At 39.9% G+C, this 26,468-nt stretch overlaps 1 protein-coding gene across 1 annotated transcript in view; it reads right to left on the reverse strand.

Moving 5' to 3' along the window:
* Positions 1 to 18,023, reverse strand: part of MBD2 (methyl-CpG binding domain protein 2) — a 66,336-nt gene extending 48,313 nt beyond the window's left edge. Inside the window, exons 1-2 of the mRNA XM_019815286.3 lie at positions 17,369 to 18,023; positions 951 to 1,110 (exon numbers count right to left, since the gene is read on the reverse strand). Of these exons, the coding sequence (XP_019670845.2) occupies positions 951 to 1,110; positions 17,369 to 17,907 (699 nt within the window). The 5' untranslated portion in view covers positions 17,908 to 18,023. The remainder of the gene's footprint in view (positions 1 to 950; positions 1,111 to 17,368) is intronic.
* Between the last annotated feature and the right edge of the window lie 8,445 nt (positions 18,024 to 26,468).

Raw genomic sequence — 26,468 nt, forward strand, 5'->3', positions numbered from 1 at the left:
AATAAGTGGCAGAGCCTGCCTGGTTCCAAAGCCCGAATAAGTGGCAGAGCCTGCCTGGTTCCAAAGCCCGTCTCATTCTACACACCGCCTCGGGGTTCCTACAGTAAATGCTAGACTCCCAAGTGGCATACGACTGACTGTAGCAAGGTTATATATACCCTGGAAGAAAAGCCCTTGCTTTTCCCTCCAATATGTTCACAGTCAGTGTGAGACGATAGTGGTGGCAATACACATACATGTATCTCTGAAGTTTAGAGGAAGAAAAATTGTGACAAAATGGTTACGTAAGATTAGCCGCCCTTGGGGCGGGGGTGGGGAGGGAAGCTTTCTTAGCAAAGATATTGGATGCTGTAATGCAATTAAATTAGCATAATAACTCAAACTCTACTTGTTTAAATTCCTACACAATAAACCATCAAACAAGCAGCTCAATAAAAATAAGAGCTAATGGAAAAAAATCCAATCATCCTATCCAGATGAGAATATTATTGCTACAAGTCCTTCTCCTCCACATCATCAAAAGTCAAAATAAAAACTACCCTTTCTCAAATCCTAATCCCAAAAATTGATAGGTAAGCATAAACTATGTGGTAAGGATACTTGCCACATTAAAATTTTGCCTCTCTTTGGGCAACAGCAACTATTTTAAGAAAAAAAAAATGAGACAATTAACATCAACACAGAAATCTTTTGTAAAAAGTCCCAATGGGCCAAAAATGTGATGTTTGAGAGATACTGAAATATTGTTTTCAACTGTGCACAATTTACTTATGCAAAGTACTGCCAACTACCATAAATTAATCAGATTTATAAGTCAAAATGCTTTGCCAGGGCAGGGTAGACTAAGACATTCAGACACAGCCAAAATTCTAGTGACATAATTACAATGTAAGATACTTTGTGGAAAGCTTTTGAAATAGGATACATATGCTCTAAGTAAATTAACCAACCTTATTTTGATTGAGAGGATCATTCCGCAGTCTCTGTTTGTTCTTCTGTAATTTACTAGGCATCATCTTTCCAGTTCTGAAGTCAAAACTGCTGAGGTCAACAGTATTTCCCAGGTACCTTGCCAACTGAGGTTTGCTTCTGAACTTCTTACCACTTGGACTAGAAGAAAGATAACATCAATTGTACAAAAGATAACAGTATTTAGATCTCCAGGCATCTTCTTTTCTCTCCCAATATGTTTATTTTTTTCAAAGAAATGGTAAAGTTTTAAAGGAACTTTACAACTTCCCTGTAAGAAGAGATAACGCTTCATCTAATATTACACTCCCCTAGGTACACCGCTGGAGTAACATCTGCAGATGTTACTGCAGATTATCCCACTGGTCACTCACTCCAGAGCCACTGACAGAATCTGGGTACAAACTGCATGCAGAGCACAATACACATGCCGCAAAGGTCTTCACCATTACAAACTACTTCCAAACTGACTTTTGAAATGCTTTTTCTTGTAAGTATTACATATACACAATGTCAGCAGTAATCAGAACTTCAGAACACATTCTTCTGAAGTCAACAATCCTTGTTAAAAACACACATACAAAAAAACAAACAAACAAAAAAGCAGAAAACACTTGGAATCCATATACTCTTTGGGCTACCCATCTGAACTCACAACATTACAATAGAAAAAAGATATATTGAATTCTGATAGTATTTAAATGCTCCCTAAAAGGAGGAAACTGAGGCAAACATTTGCAAATGGTGTGAACATTGTTGACATGAACTTTTTTACCCAAACTCCTACCTCGGAGAAGCTTATCAAGAATAACTTCTCAGGTCGCCTGGGTGGCTCAGTCGGTTAAGCATCCAACTCTTGATTTTGGCTCAGGTCATGATCTCACAGTTCATGAGTTCAAGCCTCACATAGGGCTCGCACTGTCAGCACAGAGCCCGTTTGGGATTCTCTCTCTCCTTCTACCTCTACCTCTCTCTCTCTCTCTCTCTCTCTCTAAATATAATAAAAAAAAAAAAAAAAAAGGATAACTTCTCCTAAGAAAATATTATCAAAGCTGGAAAATTATAAAAGTGCCAAAATTATATAGAAAGCTAAACTAAACTAGTGTTTCCTAAAAAAGTTTTTTGCTGTGTGGCATTGATCTAGAAGAAAAATTTTATAGGAAAAATGCCCCAGTTTTACCTAATAAATTTTCTGAGCCAAACGTGCTAAAATCAACTATTAAAGTCAGCATAGATAGGTTACCAGAAGAGAACTGTAAGAATTCTAAATTATTTCTCAAAAAAAGCCAACATGTCCTATTTAGAACATAGCCTTGCACTAACAGACCACAATAAAAGAAAAATAATTGAACAGGAAAACAAAAGGGAATTTTGCGTGGGAAACCAAGCTACAAAATACTGCCCTGGAAGAGCAAAACTTTTCTCTGGGTCAAATCCAAACCAAAACAACACGCCGCACTTTGTCACAAATTCTGTGCCACCACTCACTTCAAGACAAATGAAGATCATATTGGCATTTTTTTTTCGACAATCACAGAATTCAAGTATTCTTGAAACACAATTCAAGTTATAAAATTCAGCCTACCGATGGAGGTAACAACCAGTAACAACTAGGACATAACGGAGTAGAACAAACTCAGACAACAACTAGAACACAGGAGAGGAAAGAATACAGGATTACGCAGAAGTAAACCTCCACTCTCATTCTAACCAGATTTCCAAATATGCTCAGTATGACAAACAAACTGCACATAATCCTCAAAATGGTTCAAAACTTGAGCCATCTCTGCCCACCACAAACTTGCACCCCAAACCCCATCTCATATCGTCCTCTGTTGTGGCCCCACTGCCGTCCACCTAGCGCCTAATCCACCAAACTAGAAAGCCACTTGACGATGCTTCGGTGCCCCACCCCTCAGCCACACATCTGACACCAAGTGCTAAATGTTCAGGCTCCTCAATGCCGACAAAAATAGCTTCATCTCCCCAGGAACACATCAAAGACCTTCCATTTGTTTATAGTTATTTTCAAAAGTCCGTTTCTCCACCAGCCTTGGTACCCCACGTTCCAAACTCAGTGTCACCAGAAATACGCCAGGTACCTTTGACTTTTAGCCATGTCTTTCCAGATGGAAGCATGAACATAGGCAATATCCTGCCTGTCATAAGATTATTAAAGCCTCCAAGCCCAAGTAAAATGTCACCTCTTCTGTGAAGCTGTGATTCTCCAAACCCAGTTAGAAATAAATCTACTATATCTCTGCAATTCTACTTCATTACAAAAATCTCTATGTATTTCCTTGATGATTCAAACAACCAGAAATTGCAATGCCACTTTTTAAAACTCTCAAACATGAATTAACATATATGAATACTGAACAAAGTAACTTTCTCACAACAAAATACTTTATCAGTTGAATAGTAAAGAACATAAGTTTCATTTGCAGACACAATAAAATGGTAAGTTCTATACTTATGTAAGTTATATTGCATGGACTCTTAAAATCGAACCAGAAAATGTTTTCATGATTAATCTATTACACTACATAAGAAATAAAGAATTAAAGACCCCAATTAATTTGAAAACTTGGTAAAGATTATTCCATATGTCACTTATACAACTACAATGAAGATTAAGCTAGAATAGCCATTTAGTCCTTATAATCAGAAATTCCAGTTACGGTCAACAAGATTCTGATAACCTATTTGATATACCTCAAATATGAATAAAAACCTCTCTACAAAATGATAGTTCTCAATCAGACTTCCATCTAATAAGACATCTTATTAGTGCAATAAAAGCTGAGCTTAAAGTGGACTTAGTTTCAACAGACTAATGCTCCAGAAAATGAAAATACTAAGGTAGTAACTTCTACCAAAAAGATAAGCACTATTATTTTTAAGGATACAGCTTACAGACAAACAGAAAATCATTTTTTAAGAAATCAATTTACTAAATTCACAAATTAGCCCTGCAATGAGTAGTTTCTTATGAAACGGTGGAAATGCCAGCTATCTACTGCAGTTGAACACATAGTAGAGCGTCAGTATAACATCACTCTAGAACAAAACTCATTAGAAATCAGTTTTAGACACTCCTCCCCAAATTAAGGAAATCTAACTACGTAATAACTCAAGTAATGTGACTGCATAGCTTATAATCTAGATTAGCAATTTAATATGGTTTAAATAGTTCCTATGTCTACTGATTTTAAAAATCAAATGGAAACTGTGAGAAAGGCCTGACATATTCTACCAATAAACTAAATTAGCAATGAAGAAAGTGGAAATCAAGTCTTAGCTATGAACATATCCCAAAAAAGGTAGACTATTAACTGGTACTCTATCGGTTATTCATACAAATCACTATCCCCAGTCATAAAGACGGAATTCTATGCGGCATCTACGCGGGATAGCTACAAGTACTGGTCATACACACGGCTGCCTTCAGAACAGTGGTACAAGCCGTTCTCTGTAACTGCTATAGCTTGTGCTTATTAGTGTTTTAGGGAAGTCAACCTGGCTGCCCCAGGAGATTATAAACCAGGGACCTTCCTCTGCACAAGATGAAGGCAAGCATATAGAAAGGCAAAGGCCAAGGGAATGGTTAAGTAAGAATTCTTCCCATCAGGTACAGAAATATGTGGATAGCACCGACATGACCCTGAAAGTGGTGGAGGAAATAATGCTAGATGAACAAAAAACTACCCAGAATGACTAAGCCATCATCGGTCTGCCCTCTAAGATGGCTGCAGTAAGTAGGTCGCAATCTCACACACCAGGGATTAGCATGACTAAGCTTTTATTCTAAAAGCAGCAAACTATAACCTAGGAACATTCTAGTAGACTAGTGAAGGATATTAGTCATTTTCAGCTTTCTCTAACCAAAGCGATTACTTCTAATCCCAGTAATGAAATACTAATATTTCACTTTCAACCACACAAAAAAATTCCCTACCAACTGTCCCCTAGATATGCCCACCCAGAACCAACTTGTGGTCTCACCTTTAACTTCTCCTACCCTCCAAATACCCTAAATAATGATTAAATGAAAATCAAAGATGTGAGAGTTTTAATTTCAGATGAGGACATTTCATCTATGCCTTTGCTAGCTTTCATTTTAATTAAACTGTTTAAAGCACCTACGTGTAACACCGCCTTAGAGGTTTCTAACTACAGATTATCAAAAAGAAACAAATTTTATTAGCATCTGACTTTCCACTCTAAAAAAACTTCACTGAGATAATAGAAACTACTTTAATTCTGGTCACCTTAGTTTAGTGGTATTCCCATTTTATCGCTCTGTATACTCACCTGTGATCATCATTCCCTGAGCTACCTGACGATAGCACACCCTGCCAGTCTCCACAGAAAAAGCAACTCTTCTGAAGACCTGCTGCTGGCCTGTGCAACTGCACCCTGAAAACACTCCTCTGGTGGAGCAGAGCATATGTTTTCATGTTACTTTGGTAGCATGGATCATCATGATGTTCAGTCGAACAGGATGAGGAGCCCAGAGTCTGAGCAAACACCAGTGTACCTCCGAACCAGTTTCTAACAGGATGAACTGTGGAGGTGGCAGTAATCAGAGCACAATAAGGAGAGCTGGCCTATGAGCGACAAGGAGCACTGTGGACAGCAGATGGTCAGCTACACGGCTGAAGAGCATGTTCAGGAGGGCATCACTCTCCAACAGTACTTTGTGAGGCATGAGAAAAACCTCCATACTAAAAATTCCCTAAGCTACAGCCCTGGAAGAGTTTGAGATCAAAAAAACATCAACTTCCTTTGTTTTATACCTCTTTAAATGTTAAAGCTTATTTGTTAGTTACAAAGTACCGAAAGAAAAAGACTTCTCTGACTTTAACAACTGTCTCCACAAGTCAAATTTTGGTTGAGACTAAGATCTGAAATCAAAATTATCTTGTACTTCGGTACAAAATATATAATCAGAAAACTGTCAAATCAATTAATTCAAATAACGTATACCATTGCTTCAAAGCTGTATGACATACACACAAAGAAATCTACCTACAAGTCAGCTCCCAAACCCCCTTTTTTAGTTCCTTTCCTCCCACCTTTACATGCGGGCCTTTCCTAAAGTGAACCATCTTCAGCCCTCATCTGCAGTTTGTCCCCAATACATTTTATCTACTTGTCTTGTCTTGTCTTACTTATGTCTCCCATCAGGTACTACTAAATCCAGTTCCTTTCTTTGAATCTATCCTCCCTTTCCATTGCCATTGCCCAAATCAAGTCTTTATCACCTTGGGCCTGAATCACCAGGACAGGCTAACTGACTTTCTACTTGCTGGTCTCTGCATTCTAAACTACCCAAATTACTCTTTCTAAACACCACTCTGACCATAGTTTCAGCTGAAAAGCCTTCAATGACTTTAACCCATTAGCAAAAGGATACCAAATATCTTAGCTGCATTTAAGATCCTTTTTCATCTAACCTCCTCTGAACCTGTCAACCCTACTTTCCACTCCTCTTACTCAATGACCTCTGCTCCAACCATGTTAGTTTATTCCCTGTTCGAAACAGGCTGAATGGTTCCCTCTTAGGCCTTTTGCAAATCATACCTGTTACCCAATCCATAATGCAGGACTCCAACCCTGATCCTCAAGGGCCCAGAAATACCAATCCACATTATATCTCTTCCATAAAAAGCCTTCCTTCCCAGAATGAAGCAGTGGAAGGTTTCTTTCCTCTGAACCATATAGCAATTACTGCCAGTATCAGGTAAATAATCACAAACTGCCTGTTGGCATCTCTTGTATTCTGGCTTTGAAATACTGAGTTCTACATGGTTATAAAACTTCTACAAGTTTAAATCTTATCTTCACAAGCAGCATACTCAAGTAGTTATTTATGAATGAAATGATATGATGCCAGATTTGCTTCTAAATAATAAGGCTGAGTCAAGGTAGTACATTGGGGGATGGAAGAAATAAGATTAACAACTGCTGAATTGAGTACTTGGTAGTTTTTTTATATGATCTTACTTTTACATATATGTTTGAAAATTTCTATAATAAAATGTTTAAAACAAACATTAAAGTATACAAGCTGAATATATCCCCTGAAAATTTCAAAGTAATTTTTTAAACATATGAAGTTTGGGCAAGTAAATGTGAGCATTAAAGAACTTCCTTAGCAGTTGAGGGACAGGTAGAGAATTATTTTTAAAGTATCATTAGGGAAAAAAAATTATTTACAGTTTGGCTGTTGGTAAAATGTGACAACATTGCACCTTTTCCCTTGGCATAAATGTTTAAGGAATCACCAACGCAATTTTAAGTGGTATAAAAGACCTTAAGTATAATTTGAATTCTGTACCAATCATTCTCATTCCATAAACTAGCATTTATGTAACAAACAACATGCAAACAGTATATTACTGATAGCAAATTCTATTATCTCTATATCAAAGCTAGAAAAAAATAAAAGCCAGGGTGATCCACTACCTAATCTCATCCCACTGCCTAAAGGTGAGAAAGAAAAAAGGAAAAAACACTGGTTATTTTGGTTGAATTGAGGACTGGACACTGTTATGGAAATGTCAGAAATTAAATACATCTGGCAATTATTTCAAAATATAATGGGAAAAGGGAGTTGAATATTGATGAAACAAGCTTGGCCAGGAGTTCATAATTATTAAAACTGGTTGATGAGCCCATAGGAGCTTCATTACACTTTTCTAACAATTTTTGCTCTTGCACATTTGAATTTTTCCATAATAAAAAATTAGATAAGTATACCCAAAAAAAGAGACTATATTTTGAAAAAAGAGGTAGGGGGCCTCTGGAATAGGCCTTTTTAAAGAAACGCATACATCACAGCATACATGTTAAAAATAATTTTAAGACATTCATCCTTGCTTTAATCTACGGATTCTTCCAGTGTGAAAAGAACTATAAAAGAACGTACACACAGGGGTGCCTGAGTGGCTCAGTCAGTTGAGCGTCCAACTTCAGCTCAGGTCATGATCCATGGTTCATGAGTTTGAGCCTTGTGTCGGGCTCTGTGCTGACAGCTCAGAGCCTAGAGCCTGCTTCAGATTCTGTGTCTCCCTCTCTGCCCCTTCCCTGCTCATGCGCTTGCTCGCACTCTCTCTCGCTCTCTCTCTCTCTCTCTCTCTCTCTCTCTCGCTCTCTCTCAAAAATAAGTAAACATTAAAAACAAATTTTTAAAAAGAACATATACACCTATACACAGAGAGACTGGAAGGCAGTATGTCAAAATATTAACACTGATTCTCTTTAGGACTACAAAGCTGATTGTCATTGCTCTCTCTACACTCCTATATTTTCCCAATTTCCACACTGAGCATGGGTCACTCTTCTAATCAGGGGAAAAAATAAAATATTTCTAAAAACCCTGATGAACATGCCCTAATCACATTTCAAAATTAAAATACTGTAAATCTCCACATGATTAACAACTGTTTACATTAGTTAATTAAGCGAAGGGAAAGAAACTACCATTTTATTGATCTGCTGACCATCTACTACATGCCAAATGCCTTACACGTACTTTCATTTAACCTAAAAAAATTCCACGAGGTAAACTTCTTACCTTTGATTTACAGTTGAGGGATCAGAGGCTTATATTATGGAAGCTTATAAATCTGTCCAAGTTAAAATAGTAAAGCAAGATTCAAGACTCAAGTCCCAATTTTCTGACTCAGAAGTTTCCATTCTTATTCTAAACCAGTGCAACACAAGTGTGGTCTACAGACAGACTTACTGGTCTTCAAATAAGTACAGAAGGGGAGAGAAAGCAGTTAGGAACTGACTAGTAAGTTTATGACTGTAGGATCTAAGAGTATAAAGTTGCAACATGTATTCTGTATAACCACTTTTACATTATATTTATTTTTTATCATAAACTACTTCCTACCAGATACTATAACAAATAACTTTACAGTTATGGCACAAAGAAATAATATATTAGTTAACAGTAGATAGAAATATGTTATCCGGGACGCCTGGGTGGCGCAGTCGGTTGAGCATCCGACCTCAGCCAGGTCACGATCTCGCGGTCCGTGAGTTCGAGTCCCGCGTCGGGCTCTGGGCTGATGGCTCGGAGCCTGGAGCCTGTTTCCGATTCTGTGTCTCCCTCTCTCTCTGCCCCTCCCCCGTTCATGCTCTGTGTCTCTCTGTCCCAAAAATAAATAAAAAACGTTGAAAAAAAAAATTTAAAAAAAAAAAAAAAAGAAATATGTTATCCTCCCCAGATGATACAAAAGCAATTTTTGATGGTAGATGTTTAAAGCAAAGGATAAAAGGATTTTTTAACTGAAAATTGTAATCAAAAGTCCTACTACAGATTCCTTCAGGTCTAAAAATCTGTATGGAATACACACACAAACACTAAACACACACAAGTCTAAAGAAAAATAAGAACAGTTACTTCAGCTATTCACTATCTGCATACCTGGTATGGTACAAGACAGGATGCGGCTATAGCAGGAGACACAAGACCACCTCTATAGTGCAGGCCTATTTACAGCCAACACTAACCAGTTTTTTAGGTCATTTAATAAAAATGTATTAACTATTTGCTTCATTCAACAAGCAATTCTTAAGAGCTTTCCGTATAGCAGGGACTATGGTGGATACTGGAGATTCAAGAATGAATCAGACTCAGCCACTCACCTTGAGGAGGTTCAGAATCTGGTGTTCGAGACTGCCAACAATTACAGCACATGTGGTAAAGGTTAACAGAATTATGCTCAAAATGCCATAGGACTTGCCCATTTCCACTACAGGCCTCTGGGAAAGGCTTTTTTAAAGACAGGCACACATCACTGCATACATGTTGAAAATAATTTTATAACATTCACACTTTCTTTCATCTATGAATTCATCCAGCATAAAAAGAACACCAAGATATATTTCAAAAATCTTCTTCCACATGTTTGTAAATAACTCATAATCATTCCTGATTGAATGATTGAACAAAGTGTTCAATTTCAAAATTAAATTTGAGTATTTACCATTATTTACATTCAACTTATGTAATCAAGTTCCCAAACAAGTTTGAATTTGTAAGACAAAGCAAAAATCATAAGATCCATAGATATTACTAAAATTTCACTCTATTCCATACTTTTATTCTTCCTTGTGAAGTTTTAGTTTTTAGAAGTTCTGATAAAGTTAAGCAAAACTTCATTTTACAATTTGCCTAGTCATCTCTTAGTGGAAATGGCAAATAGCCATAAAAGACCAATAAACAAGGACTGCAAAGGGTATTAATACCCCAAGTCAAAAAGTAAATCCATGAAATAAGAGCTGGTGATTTATTTCTAATTCATCACACAGGTCTGAAAAGACCTCAAACACAGGAAAAAATTTATGAATTTCTATTAGTCCCACTATGAAATCTAACACACACACACACACACACACACACAAAAGTATCACTTCCTTTGCAAATCACCAGCTTCTGCTCGATTAATTAAAACTGCACTAAAAAATAAAAATAAAACTGCACTATGAAGATTAAACTATGACTCTATATCTCACAAATGAAATTCTAAAGCAATTTGAAAAAAATTATCAATTTCTGTTGGACACTATTTCTAGAATATATGTGTATCAGTTCCTTTCGAGCTATGTATTTCCTCTACTACAGGTATTGTGGGTGTTTTGGCAGGTGAGACTTTGCATATCAGATTTGAAAAATCAGATGTAGGACAGATGGCAATGTTGTATGTACCCTAACAAAAATTCCCCTAGCACAGCACAGAAAGCTGGGATGGTACGACTGAGAGAGAATTATCGGAGCACAATTTCCACCACAGCCATGTGTCTTTTATTTCCAGATCCAGGCTTCAATCAGTCTATTTCAAGAGAAAAGGCTAAAAGCAAGTCAAACTTGCAATTATGCAATAAGCACTTAGTAATAAACCTTGAATTTCATTCCTTTCTCCAACTCAAGAGATTTTTTTGATTGGTCTGCAGTGCACATTTCAATCGTACCTCAACTGAAAGAACCACACGAGCTTTTTGGAGGAAACACATAAAACTATCTCGAGCTACATTTAGACTGCAAGTTACAATTTGATTTCTTCTAGTTTCTTTCATTGTTTATTTATTTATTTATTTTGAGAGAGAGACAAACAGAGGATACCAGGAAGGCTCCATGCTGTCAGCACAGAGCCCTGACGTGGGACCGATCCCACTAACCATGAGATCATGACCTGAGCCAAAATCAAGTTAAGTCGGATGCTTAACTGACTGAGCCACCCAGGCACCCCTGATTTCTTCTAATTTAAGTAAAAGCTTTTAAAACGAAGATGACCTATAGCTTGCTCCGTAGGGAACACACTGCCTATCTGAATATCTGAGAAACAACATGGTCAATCCTAAATTAAACATATATCAAAAGAGCAAGCAAGAAAGAAGGGGGAAACATTTCTGAACCAAATGATCACTTCTATTACCCAGAATAAAACTCCTTTAATTATGTTAATTTACCACAATTTTTCAATTTCTTTTCTCTCCATTACATAGAGCTGGAAGATCATCTTTTGGTACAATGGCTTCACTACCAAATAGGATTTAAAATTTACCCTTTGTCAAAAAAAAAATAAAATAACATTTACCCTTCGTCGACTTAAAGGTGCAAATATAATAGTAACTAACTACATTGTTTTAGCAGCCCACCCAGCTCCATAAAGCAGATTAAGTATGAGATGGTTCAATATTTGAGAATTACAAGTAAGGATTTTCTATGGGAGGCAGCAGAGCAGGGTGGTTAAAAGTTCTGGGGTTAAATCCCCTGCATCAGGATTCTAACTCTGCCCTTACCAGCATATTACTTAACTTCCCTGTCCCAAGTCCGCATGTGTAAAATGCAGATAATTGTACCTACAGCTAACAGGGTTATAAGGGCCCAATAAGATAATACATGTAACGCATTTAGCAAAATAATACTAATAGCTGCCAAAACTATGAGAGCTGTGACACAGAACACACATAAAACTAAGACACACAACACCCTATACTTAATAAAAAACAAACCTATAGACTCGATGAGATTCAAATGTTGATTTCTCACTTGTGTCTCTGCACTATGAGCATTTTCACTATATCTCTAAACTACTTTCTATCCTTCTATAATATCCTCAACACTAAAGATGAAAATAAGAAACTGGAAAATGCTTGGACTTAATAAAATACCCCAACCAATTTCATCCCAGCACACCACGAGGTAATATAAAGCAATAGCTAAGAAAGTCATTTAAGACTTGTTTCATAAAATTTTAAGCATCACATCAATTGGTAAACACCTATTTAGTATCTAGGTGTACCTAGGGGGAAAGAAGACAGTTATGTGAGAGCGCCACATGTTCTATGGAAATGAACATACGAGTAATACAGGAGACACCAGGTTTAACCACATGGGGAAGGCCAGAAAGAAGATATTAGGTAGGGGAAAAGCCAATCTACTGAAAGCCAAAGAGACTTAAATATTTAAAAACTATAACAATGGAGGCGCTGGGGTGGCTCAGTTGGTTGAGCGTCCGACTTCGGCTCAGGTCATGATCTCACAGTTTGTGGGTTTGAGCCCCTCGTCAGGCTCTGTGCTGATAGCTCAGAACCTGGAGCCTGCTTCTGATTCTGTCTCCCTCTCTCTGCCCCTCCCCCGCTCATGCTCTGTGTCTCTCTCAAAAATAAATAAAATTAAAAAAAAAAAACTGTAACAATGGATCTCTCCCCTGGTCCATCAAGTTTTTTCCAACAAAAACTACATGGCAGAGTTGTTTTTTGTTTGTTTTTTTTTTTTTAATAAAAAGTCAGAGAGAGAGAGAGAGAGAGAGAGAGAGAGAGAGAGAGAGAGAAGGAAAGATCTGACTGAACTCTGACATGCTCAATGATCCAGAACTCATGCCCTCAAAGCATCCTACCAGCCTTCGGTAACAAGTCAGATATACCTATACATTTTTTTTAAACCTATTTGTATCTTCAGCCCATACAACTGGAGTTATTTAATGAATCATTTTCCCTAATTAGTCCTTAAACATATCTATGTATTTATTTTAGTGTACTGAAATTGAATCCTTGTATCACTCTAAGTACAGGTAAAATCATATATGCACTTTACAAACAGACAAACCACAGGACCAGGAAGTGTAAGTGACAGCCTCAAGGTTGCATCAAATGGTAAGGGCAGAGTTAGAATACCAACTCCGGACCTCTTTACCCCGTGCTCTGCTGCCTTCCCTACAGACTTCTACTTTTATCATATCACTCATGATTTTATAGACCTCTGAGTCCTCCTCTTTCCAGATCAAAGTGAAATAAATTCAGTCTCTTTCTTGCACCGGCTCCCTATTATTATTTTAATTGTTCTCTAGTGCCACTGTATCCTTTTTTCAGAGAAGTGATCAGGTACAAATGCAACATAATTATGATACAAGAATCAAAAATATTTACTATTTTGTTCCTAATATCCAACCACATGGTATTTTATGGCAGAAGCTGTAACAGTTTACGTCCACTTCCAAGTCTTTAACTGAAATTATAACCAAAAGTCTAAAAGCTAACAAGTTTAGATAAAAATGGCATGAGTTGGCTACTAAAAAGGGTCCTATGCAGAAGAAAATAATATGTCAAAAATATCAGTCAGCAAGTGCAGGGAGCCAAAAACTAGAAATAACAGGAGCCAAGTAGACCAGTGAGAAAATTATTGTTCACATAATGGGTTCATATGATGGCAACAAACTTTTCAGAAACTATTACCAATAGATCCAGCTCTTTATCTAACCACACCTTTTTGTAAAAACACACTTTGTATGATAATGTATGAACTGCCACACACTATCAGTAATCCTGACAGAAGGCATAATTATATTGCTTAACTGGCAACTCAAGGCACGCCTTCCTGTTAGAACTCGGCAGTCTCGGGAACAACCAAAACACCATTCTACCAAAATTTGAGGCTTTCTCGATGAGCTTAATTTCAGCCCAATTAATAAGTGTAAGCCACACCCTATGTTAACAGGCACAGGTTGTTTAAATTCATCTCCCCAGAGGCAGGCTAATTCAGGAGTTAGCATTATTAGAACGTACATGAACAAATGGGTGCAGGTGTTCACACTACCAATGGGAGCGTTAACTCTTAACCCACCTATTAACACAGATGGCTGGTGTTTTGTGAGCTACTGGTTTAACAGGTGGGGTATATGTGGGGATGCTAATATGCAAAGCTGTGACACTTTGATAGAAAAAGAATGTGTTCACCTTCAGTATGAGTAGGTGCCCTCCATCATTTATCACTGAAAGCGGAAGTCACAGAGTAACTGCTCTGTTACAAAAACCACATCATGCTACCTGTTTCCTACTACCTCAGAATATAACCTCTCAGCAGGGAATCAAGACTGACTGTTACAATCCTGCCAAATAACTAACATTTTGTAGGTAGTCAATAAACAATTAGATAAATTCCTTCCAACCTTTAACTAAACACATGTGGCACAAATCTGTTCAATGTGTCTTTTCATTTTGTATAAAGTAAAAAGCAAATCATGCTGCACCGTCTAATAAAAAGACTTCAATTTTAGAAAGTAATTATCACTATACTGGTTTCATGATTTGTCGTAAGATGAATTTGTTTGGAGGGGCAGCCGGGTGGCTCAGTCGGTTAAGCATCCGACTTCGGCTCGGGTCACGATCTCACGGTTCATGAGTTCAAGCCCCACATCAGGCTCTCTGCTGTCAGCACAGAGCCTGCTTCAGATCCTGTCACCCTCTCTCTGCCCCTCCCCCACTGGCACGCGCATGCTCTCACTCTCCTCTCTCTCACAGAATAAACAAAATTCAAAAAATACAAGATGAATTTGTTTGGAAAATTCATCTTAAATTGATTAGATAAGTTTTTCTGCCATAAAATATTTATTGAGTTTGTATGAAAAAGTTAACATTGAAAAATTTACAACACATTTAAAAAAATACTACGACCACAAATCAAAATGAGCACTACAGCAATCTGCGTTCTTGAAATAACTTTTCCAGCTACTGCAAGGAAAACAACAAAAAAACTCCTTGCAATAACCCAAAGTTAGTTTGAACAAATACGTCATCCCAAAACCAAACAAACTGTGTCCCAGGAGAAATGCCATAGAGAGTGAAATTCAAAGTTTAAGATGCTCTACTGAGAATAGACTAGTCACCTATCCCTCAAGGAGTTCAATCGCAGACACAGAATATTCTTGTAAAATGTAACTGGCTACAAGACATCAACACATAGTTCACCTAAAGAAGGTAGCATACTACCTGCTTAGAAAGAAAACAAAAGTTGTTAATGGAAGAGTATGCAAGAGTGAACAACTGTGACTAGCACTAAACGAAACCAGTGAACCTGAGAGGAGTTACTGTTCCACAATAACCTTTTGTAAAATTTTTTAATGTTTATTTATTCTTGAGCGATGGAGAGAGACAGAGCGCGAGCAGGGGAGGGGCAGAGAGAGACAAAATTGGAAACAGGCTTCAGGCTCTGAGCTGTCAGCACAGAGCCCAATGCAGGGCTCGAACCCATGGACCAGAAGATCATGACCTGAGCCAAAGCAGGACATCCAACCGACTGAGCCACCGAGATGCCCCACCACAATAATCTTTTTAATATTACTGAAGTAAATTTAATATTTAATGATGGGGAAATATAAGATTATCACCTCTGAATGTTTTTTTTTTAATTTTTTTTAACATTTATTTATTTTTGAGACAGAGAGAGACAGAGCATGAGCGGGGGAGGGTCAGAGGGAGGGAGACACAGAATCCGAAACAGGCTCCAGGCTCTGAGCTGTCAGCACAGAGCCCGCACAGAGCCCAACACGGGGCTCGAACTCACAGACCACGAGGTCATGACCGGAGCCGAAGTCGGCCGCTTAACCGACTGAGCCACCCAGGCGCCCCTATCACCTCTGAATGTTTAAAAAAAGCTTGCCATTTTATTATTTGAGATTTCAAAATGCGTGGTCTCAGACCAAGTGACAAAATAAGTTCTCATGCAACGCCACTTTCATTTTTTACTTGAACAGGTGAAACAAATTGAAACTATTTTTCCATATATTTGAGCAGCCATCAGGAATATGGTCATATTTACATGTTATACCACTGATGATCACATTGTGTGTGCACAAATGTATTTTTAACCTCTTTTAAGAGTACTCTCAATTCATAAACATTGGAGAGACAGAGAGAGAGAGAAAAAGAGAGACTGCGCACGCGTGTGTATATTCCTCCCTCCCCAACCAGGGGCAATGTATTAACCTACTTGATGAAAGTAAATCCTCCATAACATTATTCCAATGGCTAAATGGCTGACGACAATTGGCTCCAACACCCAAATATATTCCCTGAAAAATGAGTCAATCAGCCCACAAAACGGCCCTCCACACCAGTGAATATGTTTATATTCTCTTCTATAAATGGGATGGTTTATTTTTATAAGCAAATTTGTTGATAAGAAAATTCCAGTGATATCAACAGCCACAGGCACTCTCCTGAGCTTACTGGATCATCCAAAGAAATGGCATGCACAGCAGAACCACAGAATTGCAAGATCACATCAGGGCAAAAACCTGAATCACTCAGACCAAGATTTCTCAACCTGATTTCTCAAACTGGTGACATTTTGGGTCAGATAATTCTTTGTTGTGGGGACCATTCTGTGCATTACAGAATATCCTGCAGCATCCCTGGTCTCTACCCACTACATGCCAGCAGCACACCCTTCCAAGGTATGACAACCAAAAATGTCCCCAGACATTGCCAAACATCCCCTGGGGGACAAATTTTGGTCTCAGAGTCTAACAACATATTACAGTGTTTCAGTTTTCAAAAGTGACTAAGTTCTGCAACACCATGAGAGTTCCAAGAAACTTCAGGCATTCCAAGTGGCTACTTTATACCAAACTTTCCTGGATCTCACAAAGTAACTGAAGCCTTATTACTGTAGATAGCTAATTCTTCCACATGTGCATGATTAAACACTCTTGTGATGATGAATCTGGGAAAGGCTGGGACAGGAGCCAACAGTGACTGGGTTTTATAGTTTCGATGAATTACACCTTCTTTTAACCCTTCTATGGACTAACCATCCTTGCCAGAGAACCTTTTTTTTTCCCACAAACCATTTTCCCCAACACTGTCAACCTAAGACGCCCTCCTCTGGACTCTCACCATTCAGATACTGTGCCTGACCTGTCACTGTCCTGGGGTCAACTCTCACCCAAGGGCTCAGGGACCTTCCACTACCAGGCCAGCCTGTCTGTGCCAGTGCCCTCGGGCCCTGCTCTCATATTGACATCCCATGCCCAGGTCAGCTGTTGACCCTTGACCCCGGCCTGACCCCGCTGCCCCCACCCCGCCCCCAGGGCGGTACCTGAAGTAGTAGACATCGCTCTTGCCGGCACTGAGCCCAGATTTTCGGATCACTTCCTCCTTCTTCCATCCGGGGGGGAGGGCCGGGCAGTCCATCCTCTTCCCGCTCTCCGTGGCCCGGGGTCCCCTGGGCCCCGGCCCCGCGCTCCCCGACGGGAAAGGGACCGGCTCCCGCCGGGGGGCGCCGCCGCCACCGCTGCCGCCGCCGCAGCCGCCGCCGTCGCCGCCAAGGCCGCCGCCGCCACTCGGGGGACGGCCGCGGCCCCGGCCCCGGCCCCGGCCCCGTCCCCGGCCACGGCCCCGGCCCCGGCCACGGCCACAGACGCCGCCGCCCCGGCCCGCCTGCTTCCACCGCCCCCGGCCACGGCCGCCGCCCCGAGCGCCTTCCCTGCGCACGCCGCTCACCGGGGACGGGGCGAGCGCGCTGCCCTGGCCCCCCTGCTCTATGGCGGAGTCGCCGCCAGCGCCGCTGCCGCCCGCCGCGCTCTCCCCCTCCTCCTGCTCCGGGCAGCAGCGGCCTCCCCCCGGGTGCGCGCGCATCCAGCCCCCTCCCCAGCCGGCGCTGCGCTTCTTCCGTAACCGAGCCCTTGGAATCCCGGAGACCCGCCCCGCCCGCAGCGCGGCGCGCGGGGGACGCGCGCAAGCATCATAGAGCGGACGCGCACAGAGCGGCCCTCCCGCTCGGGGCGTGGCTCCGGCCGCCGCCTCTTAGGTCCTCCAAGCTCCCGGGGCGGCCATATTGTCTCCGCCTTCTCGAGGGCACGCCCCTGGCCCCACCCGCTCCGCCCCCAGCCGCGCCCTTCCGGCCCCCGCCCGCGCTTGGGTGCGCAGAGCCCGGAAGGCGGGTAGGGCCCGGAGTCTTTTGTGGAGGAATGTCAGAAGGACTGCGGTTGTTTTGTTTCCTGTAGGGTTAACCTCCCTCTCTGTATGATTTTACCTATGTTTGCTCCCCCCAATTAATGAATAACAAAATAGTTCGTTTTATATTCACTAACTAGATAATTCATTTAAAAAGGTAATAGATACCCGATACCTTCTTTCCCTCCTCCCTCTACCAAAACTTGCCAGAATGCTCAGATTGAAGAAGCGAGTCAAAGTGTTCCATTAGATGAATATTCCTATCCTCCAGAGTCTGGCTTCTGGGTTTAGGTCCCGGGATTGATTATTCTCCTGCAACTTTATAAAGTTATAGGAAGAAAAATGACAACTTGGGACATAATTCCTCTACTTCTACGGGGTTTACCTCTAAATTCTCCTTTAAATGACCAGGATCCCTGAACCCACCTAGGATTTACCATATTTCTAAAGATTTTTTCATAATTTAAACCTCCTTGTGTAATGGCCTTTGACAATTATCAGTGGCCTTTGGCTTGGTAAATACTCTCTTATGTTGAAAGACTACCCTAACCCACTATGACAACCCTTTAGGAATCTGTGCGGAATTCATTTGGATCTGCCAACTCATCGTTCAGGATTGGGTTTAAAGAATAGTGCTAAATTGATTAAGAAAACTGATTTAAGGGTGCTTGTGTGGCTCAATCGGTTGGGAGTCAGACTTCGGCTCAGGTCCTGATCTTGTGTTCCATGAGTTTGAGCCCTGCGTTGGGCTCTGCTGACAGCTCAGAGCCTGGAGCCTCCTTCAGATTCTGTGTCTCCTTCTCTCTCTGCCCCTCCCCTGCTCGCACCCTGTCTCTCTCTCTTTCTTTCTCTCTCACACACACAAAACATAAACATTAAAAAAAATTTTTTTTTAATTAAAAAAAAAAAGAGGGGTGCGTGGGTGGCTCAGTCAGTTGAGCATCCTACTTTGGCTCAGATCATGATCTCCCAGTCAGTGAGTTCCAGCCCCACATCCGGCTCTGTGCTGACAGCTCAGAGCCTGGAGCCTGCTTCGGATTCTGTGTCTCCCTCTCTCTCTGGTCCTCCCCCACTAACGCTCTGTCTTTCTCTGTGTCTCAAAGATGAATAAATGTTAAAAAAAAAAAATTTTTTTAAGTAAGAAAACTGATTTAAATTCTAAAGCACATTTTCTATGTGTTGCTTAATATTTATAGAAATGTACTATCAAAATTCAAGATGATATGTGATGAACTGTTTGGAAGACTGAAACATGTAATGCACATTTTATCAGATTGATTATAAATTTCAGTTTTCATACACATAGGACCTAAAAGTTGAAGGCCAAGTTTATAGAAAAAAAAATGATTAATGTAAAATAATAGAAAATCAAAATGTATTTGACTTACCTTTGCAATATATGCGAATAAACACTAACTTGTACACACAAACTTGTCTGTCTCTGAGCTTAACTTTAGATCTCATTTGATGTGTTTTATTTGAGACACACTAAGTTACTGCCTCCTGTAGGAAAATGTTCTAGAAATGTGTCCAGCAAAGAGTTGGAAATTCAAGTCAAACTCTCAGAAGAGTGGTCAGTTCTGGGGGTTGTGTTTTTAGAAGTCATCTTGTGAAAGTCATCTTTGAAGGAAACTCTGCAAGCAAATAAGATCTCCAAGGAAGAACATACATGGTAAAATAATAATAATAATAAATAAATAAAAAGTGGACCAAGAATTAAATCTTAAGGAACACCTACATTTAGGCTCTGGTAAAAGAGTTAAAGTTAGAGAAAAAATGCAATCAAAGTTTGGATGACAGACACTCTGTAGAGAAAGGGCTTTGATTTTCCTTTAAAACCAAAGGATAAACATGAGGAAATCTCAGTAAAAATGGTGGTTAAGACAAGAAATGGGAAAATATGTACTTTTGGAAGTTTTTATTTTTCCATGGTGTGTCAAACAAGGCTATATAGATCAAATAATATAATGGACATAAAAGCACATTTGTTTGTTTGTTTGTTTTAAATGTTTATTTTTGAGAGAGAGAAAGAGAGAGGATCTGAAGTGGGCTCCAAGCTGATAGCAGCAAGCCCAATGAGGGGCTCAAACTGACAAACCATGAAGATCACGTGAGCTGAAGTCAGACGCTCAACCAACTGACCCACCCAGGCACCCCAAAAACATGTTTAAAGGAATAAATCACTATGAATTCAAGGTTATTGCTTTGACTTCTACTACCAGATGCCATTTAGTAAATCATAATTTGTTTCCCCTGTTAAGAAAAATCTCATGTAGCTATTTCAAAAGCTATTTTTGATCACATTGGAATTTTTCTGCTGTAATACAATAAAGCAAAGTATAATTTTTTTTTTATTCTCCCACTAAAAGAAGAAAGAAATCTAATTAAGGAAACAATAAATTCTTCCAAGGTCTGGATTGAGACCTTAAAAGTATTGAGATTAGATGCTAAATACCTAAGAGATAAATCATATTGTTTTCCTTAAAATATTGGGCAAATAATACACTGCTTATAATTATGGGAAAATGCATTTTATATCACTCCTTGACGAACAGCAACATTGTTTTTCTCAAGCAGTAGAGTTCTGACCAAATTTTCAGTTTAATCTCTCTTAACAGTAGAAGAGGTCTTGATAGTTTTACTTTATGGCAAAAGTGAAAAACAACGAGGGAGAATTATGTGTGAAATCTGGTCCATTAAGCAAACAATAGAGATTTAACTACCTCTGATCTCTGCTTCCCAGGTGTAAAAGCAGGTGCTAAAACACCAACTGTCACCCCCGGAAATCTATCCATTCTTTAAGGTGTTTTCTCCCCTATTGTTTACCTGGAAAAACTGAGGTTAAGCCTTTAAAGAAAAAGTAGTTCCCAAGAAAAACCATGAGAGGTATTACTTTGTGTTTTATTAAGAAAAATAGAACAAACTCAGTGAATGAAACAAAAAGACCGTTGGGTCTGGCGGGGGGGGGGGGGAGGGCGGCTAATGCCTGTTTTAAGATCTGTATATTTTATTGACAAATATATAAGCTACATTTGAATTTATGAGTGTAATAATATACTCAATTAAAAAAAGGATTTGGGGGTACCTGGGTGGCTCAGTCGGTTAAGCGTCGACTTCAGCTCAGGTCCTGATCTCGCAGTTTGTGAGTTCGTAAGCATATTTGGATCAAGAGACTGCGGGGCCAACACTTTCTTCTTTTACAGAGTCTAAGAGGCATGGTCAGAATTTATCAAGACATTAAATGGGAGTGAGGGCATAGCCAAAGAAACATTTTCCAGCACCAATTAGCAGGTTTTATGATTCACTGAGTTGGCCCATCTACTGTTCACCTAATGCCCAGCTAAAATGAAATGCTGCTGGCATGGCGTGTCAGGAGGCCGATCGACACTTTCAAGTACATGTCATATAAATAAAGATTTTTTTAATTGCTTTCCACTTGGAATGACTACAGAGGACTCTTACCCTGCATCATTCAAACTAAAAAGAGAAGAGTTAATTACTTGAAAGGCAAGAGAAAACAAGGAGAGGTAAATTTTGAACCCAAAGAAATGTATATAAGATAGTCTCTGGTGCTTTAAAATTTTTCTGCTTATTGTTACATTAGCCGTAGGTAAGTGGCTAGTGTTAAGTGTTCAGGATTAAGGGATGGAAAGATGCTTATTTGATTTCACCTCCTAAAAATAGAAAACCCAGTACTAGCAGTAGAAAGAAAATGATCTTTAGGTTTCAGAGCCCCGAGGTACCACTTAACACGCCAAACAGTGGTTTTTTTAACCTTAATTCTGGCTGCAAAAACCCATGATGCATGAGAAATAAGGGCTGAATATGTCTGGTGTCCATGAGAGGAGGAGAAGCAGCAACCAAGTAAATAGAAAAATGCATCTTGCCAGGGATTTCATGCTCTAAGTGGCTTTCACAGACGTCTCTAGAAGTAGCAGAGCTGGGACTAGAGCCCAAGTCTCCTGACCCCAAGTTCAGAATTCTGTCTTAGTTGCTTTCAAACTGCTCTATTGTATCTGGCTTCTTCACCCTTGAATTTGCTCCTTTTTTTCCACCTCCACCCCCACCCCGTGCCTTTCTTTGACTGACTCCTACTTATCTCTGAGGTCTTACCTTAGACATCACTTCCTCCAAAGAGCCTTTCCTGACCTCCCCCAATGCCTCCATTCCTGAACCCCCTGGGTTGTGTGCTGTGTCCCACACTACCATTAGGTGTTTCCCCCATCCATTCGTTGTAATTAGTTGTTGAATTGTTTTCCCCCTACCAGCCCAGAAAGCTGATCTTCATGTTCATATGGAATTCCCAGTACAGAGTATTAAAGGCTGTTCTAGTCAGAAAATATGATTAGGTTTCCATGTCCCAAGAGACACTTAACAATAAATTTGACTTTATTAAAAGTGAGGCTTAAATTCACTTTACAAACATGTTTGCTTATAAGACAGTTACAACATTTTCTTCAGAGTAGTCTCTTCTACATGAATTGAAAGTAACTTTATTCATCAGTTCCTCAAAAATGTTGTGGAATATGTACCATAAAAGACCTAATCACAAAATGAGTCTTTACTTCTAAACAACCATTTCCTGAATTTGTATATTTACCTACATTTATTTCTGTTCTTTGACTTTAAATAAGTCAATTCCTAATATTCTCTGAAATTATGTGCATACACACGTATTTCAATGTCTTTTGTTTATTGTGGAATCCTTTACAAAGTTTTCTGAGTATTGCCTTTTTGGCTTTGCTAATTTCTAATTTACCCCTAGTCTGTGGTACTTTTTAGCATAGCTTTATTAAAAAAAAAAAGCTAGTAAATGATGAATCACAAGAATCTACCCCCAAAAAAAGAGTACACTGTATATACTGTATGTTAACCAACTTAACAATAAATTATATTAAATAAATAAATAAGACTAATAGAGAGTCCATGATTTGGCCTAATGATCCCCTTCTGTAATACTTTCAGACTTTATATCCCAACCCTTCATCTACCTCAAGACTCCCCAACAAGTTCATCACAATTGTACTCTTAATCTTGAGTCCTCGTATTGCTTATTTCCAGGTATCTATTATTATGTCACATATTCTTCTGCACAGCTTAGAAGTCTGCCCTCTGAGGTAGAAGGGGGGGACAGCAGTGATACAGCAACTTTCTCTGTCACCATCTATGAGAGACACATTGGTTGATCTAACCCGACATCCTTTACCAACCTGATTCTCCTGTGTCCACTTTGGCTATAGACTGGAAAATCCAAATACTCACTCTTCCAGTCTAGTTCAGGTAAGAACAAGGGAGAGCTGTGAGTGGCTCTGAAAAAAAAAGGTTTTACTTCTCTATTAAAACAGAAGAAAACAAAACCATGGTTGGCCTATCCTCTTCCCTTTGTTCCTGCCTTAAACATGGACATGATTCCTGGAGCCGTGTCAACCATTCTAAACTATGAGGCAAAGAACACGAAGATAAAGGGCAAGCACCATAAGAATAGCAGAGTCAGAGGATGGAGAACTTGAATGAACTTCCCAAGCAGCTGAACCGAGTCTTGCAACTATTTATCTCCAGACTCCTGTGTTATGTAGGCAACTAGACCTTTTTTTGAATTAAGCCCCTGTTGGGTTCTTAGACCACTACAGCAGGAAACATTCTTTACTGAGGTACAATCCCTCCCCTCAATGGATTATGTATGTCTTACTGAAAACCAGGCAGCTCTCAACCTTCAAACCCCTGGGTAAGAGGTTGCAAGAGTAGAGGAGAGAGTCCGAGAGAAGGGGAGAGAGCCAAAGAGCAAAGCAGAAGAGTTGGTAGGCTGTGCCTGTAACAGTAGCAGATCAAGAACTATCTCCCTTTCGTACTCGGATGGAAGGAAACACATTCCAAGGGATCACTTGTAATTCAGCTCTAAGTTTTCTTGTCTTCTCATTCAACATGCTCTCTCTTGGCAATGTTACCTACTTGCCAGATTTAGCCACAGGAATTGTCCCTGCCCTGTGATGCTAGCATGACTTAGGCACCATTGGTAAGATCATCCTACTGTAAATACCTTATAGCAGGTCTCCAGATGAAAAAGAGAATCACACTTTTTGGCTGCTTTTGAGGTGTTGAGGGGTCCAAAGCTTAGCACCCCATCTATAGCTCTTGAGTAGAGAATCTATTCAATAAATAAGAAAAGGGATAAGAAAGATGTCCAAAATAACTCCTTTCTCACTGAGAAAGTCTAGGCCAGAGGACCTATCATAGTGTGAGAGCTGAATTAGCTTGTTACTGAACCCCAAATTTAATAGACCAAGCTGTCAGCTTAGGACCAGACTATATAATGTGTCTCCCTCCACTCTCCAGGGGGCCAGTCCTTCTCTTCCTCTTTATAAGATGGCCAAGAATAATCAAGAACAAACGGGCTGGGCAGGCAGCAAAATGCCAAGAGGAAAACAGAGAAGGGCGGAGCTGCAAAGATCCTGATCTTTCCCAAATCCCCCATTCATTTGATCTCTGTAGAGAATTGAAGCAAGAGACCAGAAGCGTCTAGGAAAAACAACACAAAACAAAAACATCTATCCGTTTAAAAACAAGAGTAGAAGAGACATTTCCTCCCAACAGTACCATTTGCAAGTGCTGAAAGTTGTCCCTTTAAATGTTATGTTTCAAATTCATACGTGTGTGTGTGTGAGTGTGTGTGTGTGTGTGTGTTTCCTGAGAAGTTTGGAAACTATTCAAATGAGTTAACCCTAAACTTAAGAATCATAACTAGATGACAGAATCTTAATGGTGTAATAAGATAGAGGACAAAATACTGCCATAATATTTCTCTAAAGGGAAGCAAGTTTTGATATTCCCCTGGGGTGTATATTGCCCGGGTGGGGAGTGGGGTGAGAATGCAAGGAAAGAAACATCATTTTACTCAGGTCTAGTTTTTGCCTAATCTTGCTTTATCATGGAACAGATGAGATAAGGGAATAATCTCTGAACATACTTTGAAATGTAAGCCATTTGTGACCAGCTTGAGAATGTGAATTTTCTTTGCCAGAGAAATATCACTTAGAATATATGCTATTTAACCATTCAAGATGCACATGAATGGGGGTGTGGGGACTAGGGGGCTGTTGCAGATAGATCTTTCTGCGTGTCCCTTGCTGAGACAATAGGATTATAGGATATAGAGAGAATTAAATTTTTTAATGTTTATTTATTTTTTAAATCTTTTTTAACTTTTATTTATTTTTGAGAGACAGAGAGAGACAGAGCATGAGTGGGGGAGGGGCAAAGAGAGAGGGAGACACAGAATCTGAAGCAGGCTCCAGGCTCTGAGGTGTAAGCACAGAGCCTGACAAGGGGCTCAAACCCACGAACCATGAGATCATGACCAGAGCCAAAGTCAGAAACTTAACCGGCTGAGCCACCTAGGCGTCCCATTGTTTATTTGTTTTTGAGAGAGAGAGAGAGAGAGAGAGAGAGAGAGAGAGAGAGAGAGAAACAGCACAAGTGGGGAAGGGGCAGAGAGAGAGGGAAACAGAATCTGAAGCAGGCTCTAGGCTCTGAGCTGTCAGCACAGAGCCCAACATGGGGCTCAAACTCACGGGCCCCAAGATCATGACCTGAGTCAAGTTCGGATGCCTCACTGACTCAGCCACCTAGGTGCCCGGAGATGCTACTTTTACCCACTGGTACTTTGGTGTTAGTCTTGCCTGCATAACCAGAGGCAGACCATGCCATATGTCATTTCCACCCCCAATGCCCTGACCATTGACATTTCTTTCTTGCACTAACATTAGACTATTATCACTGGATTCCTCAGCACAGCAGCCTGTCCTTAACCCATTTCCAAATGTTTCCTTTCACTATCATTTCAACCAGACCCTTCCCCATCCCCCATGCTTAGGTTCTCATGCTCCCTTCTCACTGCATCTTAATCAGATAAGATCCTTCAACGATTACATTTCAAATGTTTCACCAGGTTGATCCTACCCTATTTCTTCTTAATAGAAAGATATTATTAAATACTTCAGCACTTATCCCCGAGTTTTCTTCGAGGTGTGTAAATGCCCTGCTTTCTGTGCATTATACTATTTATTTATTCTTTCAAGACAGTCTTAAAATCTTTCCTGTCCATGAGCACAGAGCTTCCAAAAACAGCTTTCTCATATTTTACTCTGTAATGTGGGCAGCCTAGAATCTCTAGGCATTTGGAGAAAGCCCTTAACATAGAAAAACAGGAGCGGAGGGGTGCCTGGGTGGCTCAGTTGGTTAGGCGT

Source organism: Felis catus, chromosome D3 (assembly GCF_018350175.1).
Source record: "Felis catus isolate Fca126 chromosome D3, F.catus_Fca126_mat1.0, whole genome shotgun sequence".
Lineage (NCBI taxonomy): Eukaryota > Metazoa > Chordata > Mammalia > Carnivora > Felidae > Felis > Felis catus.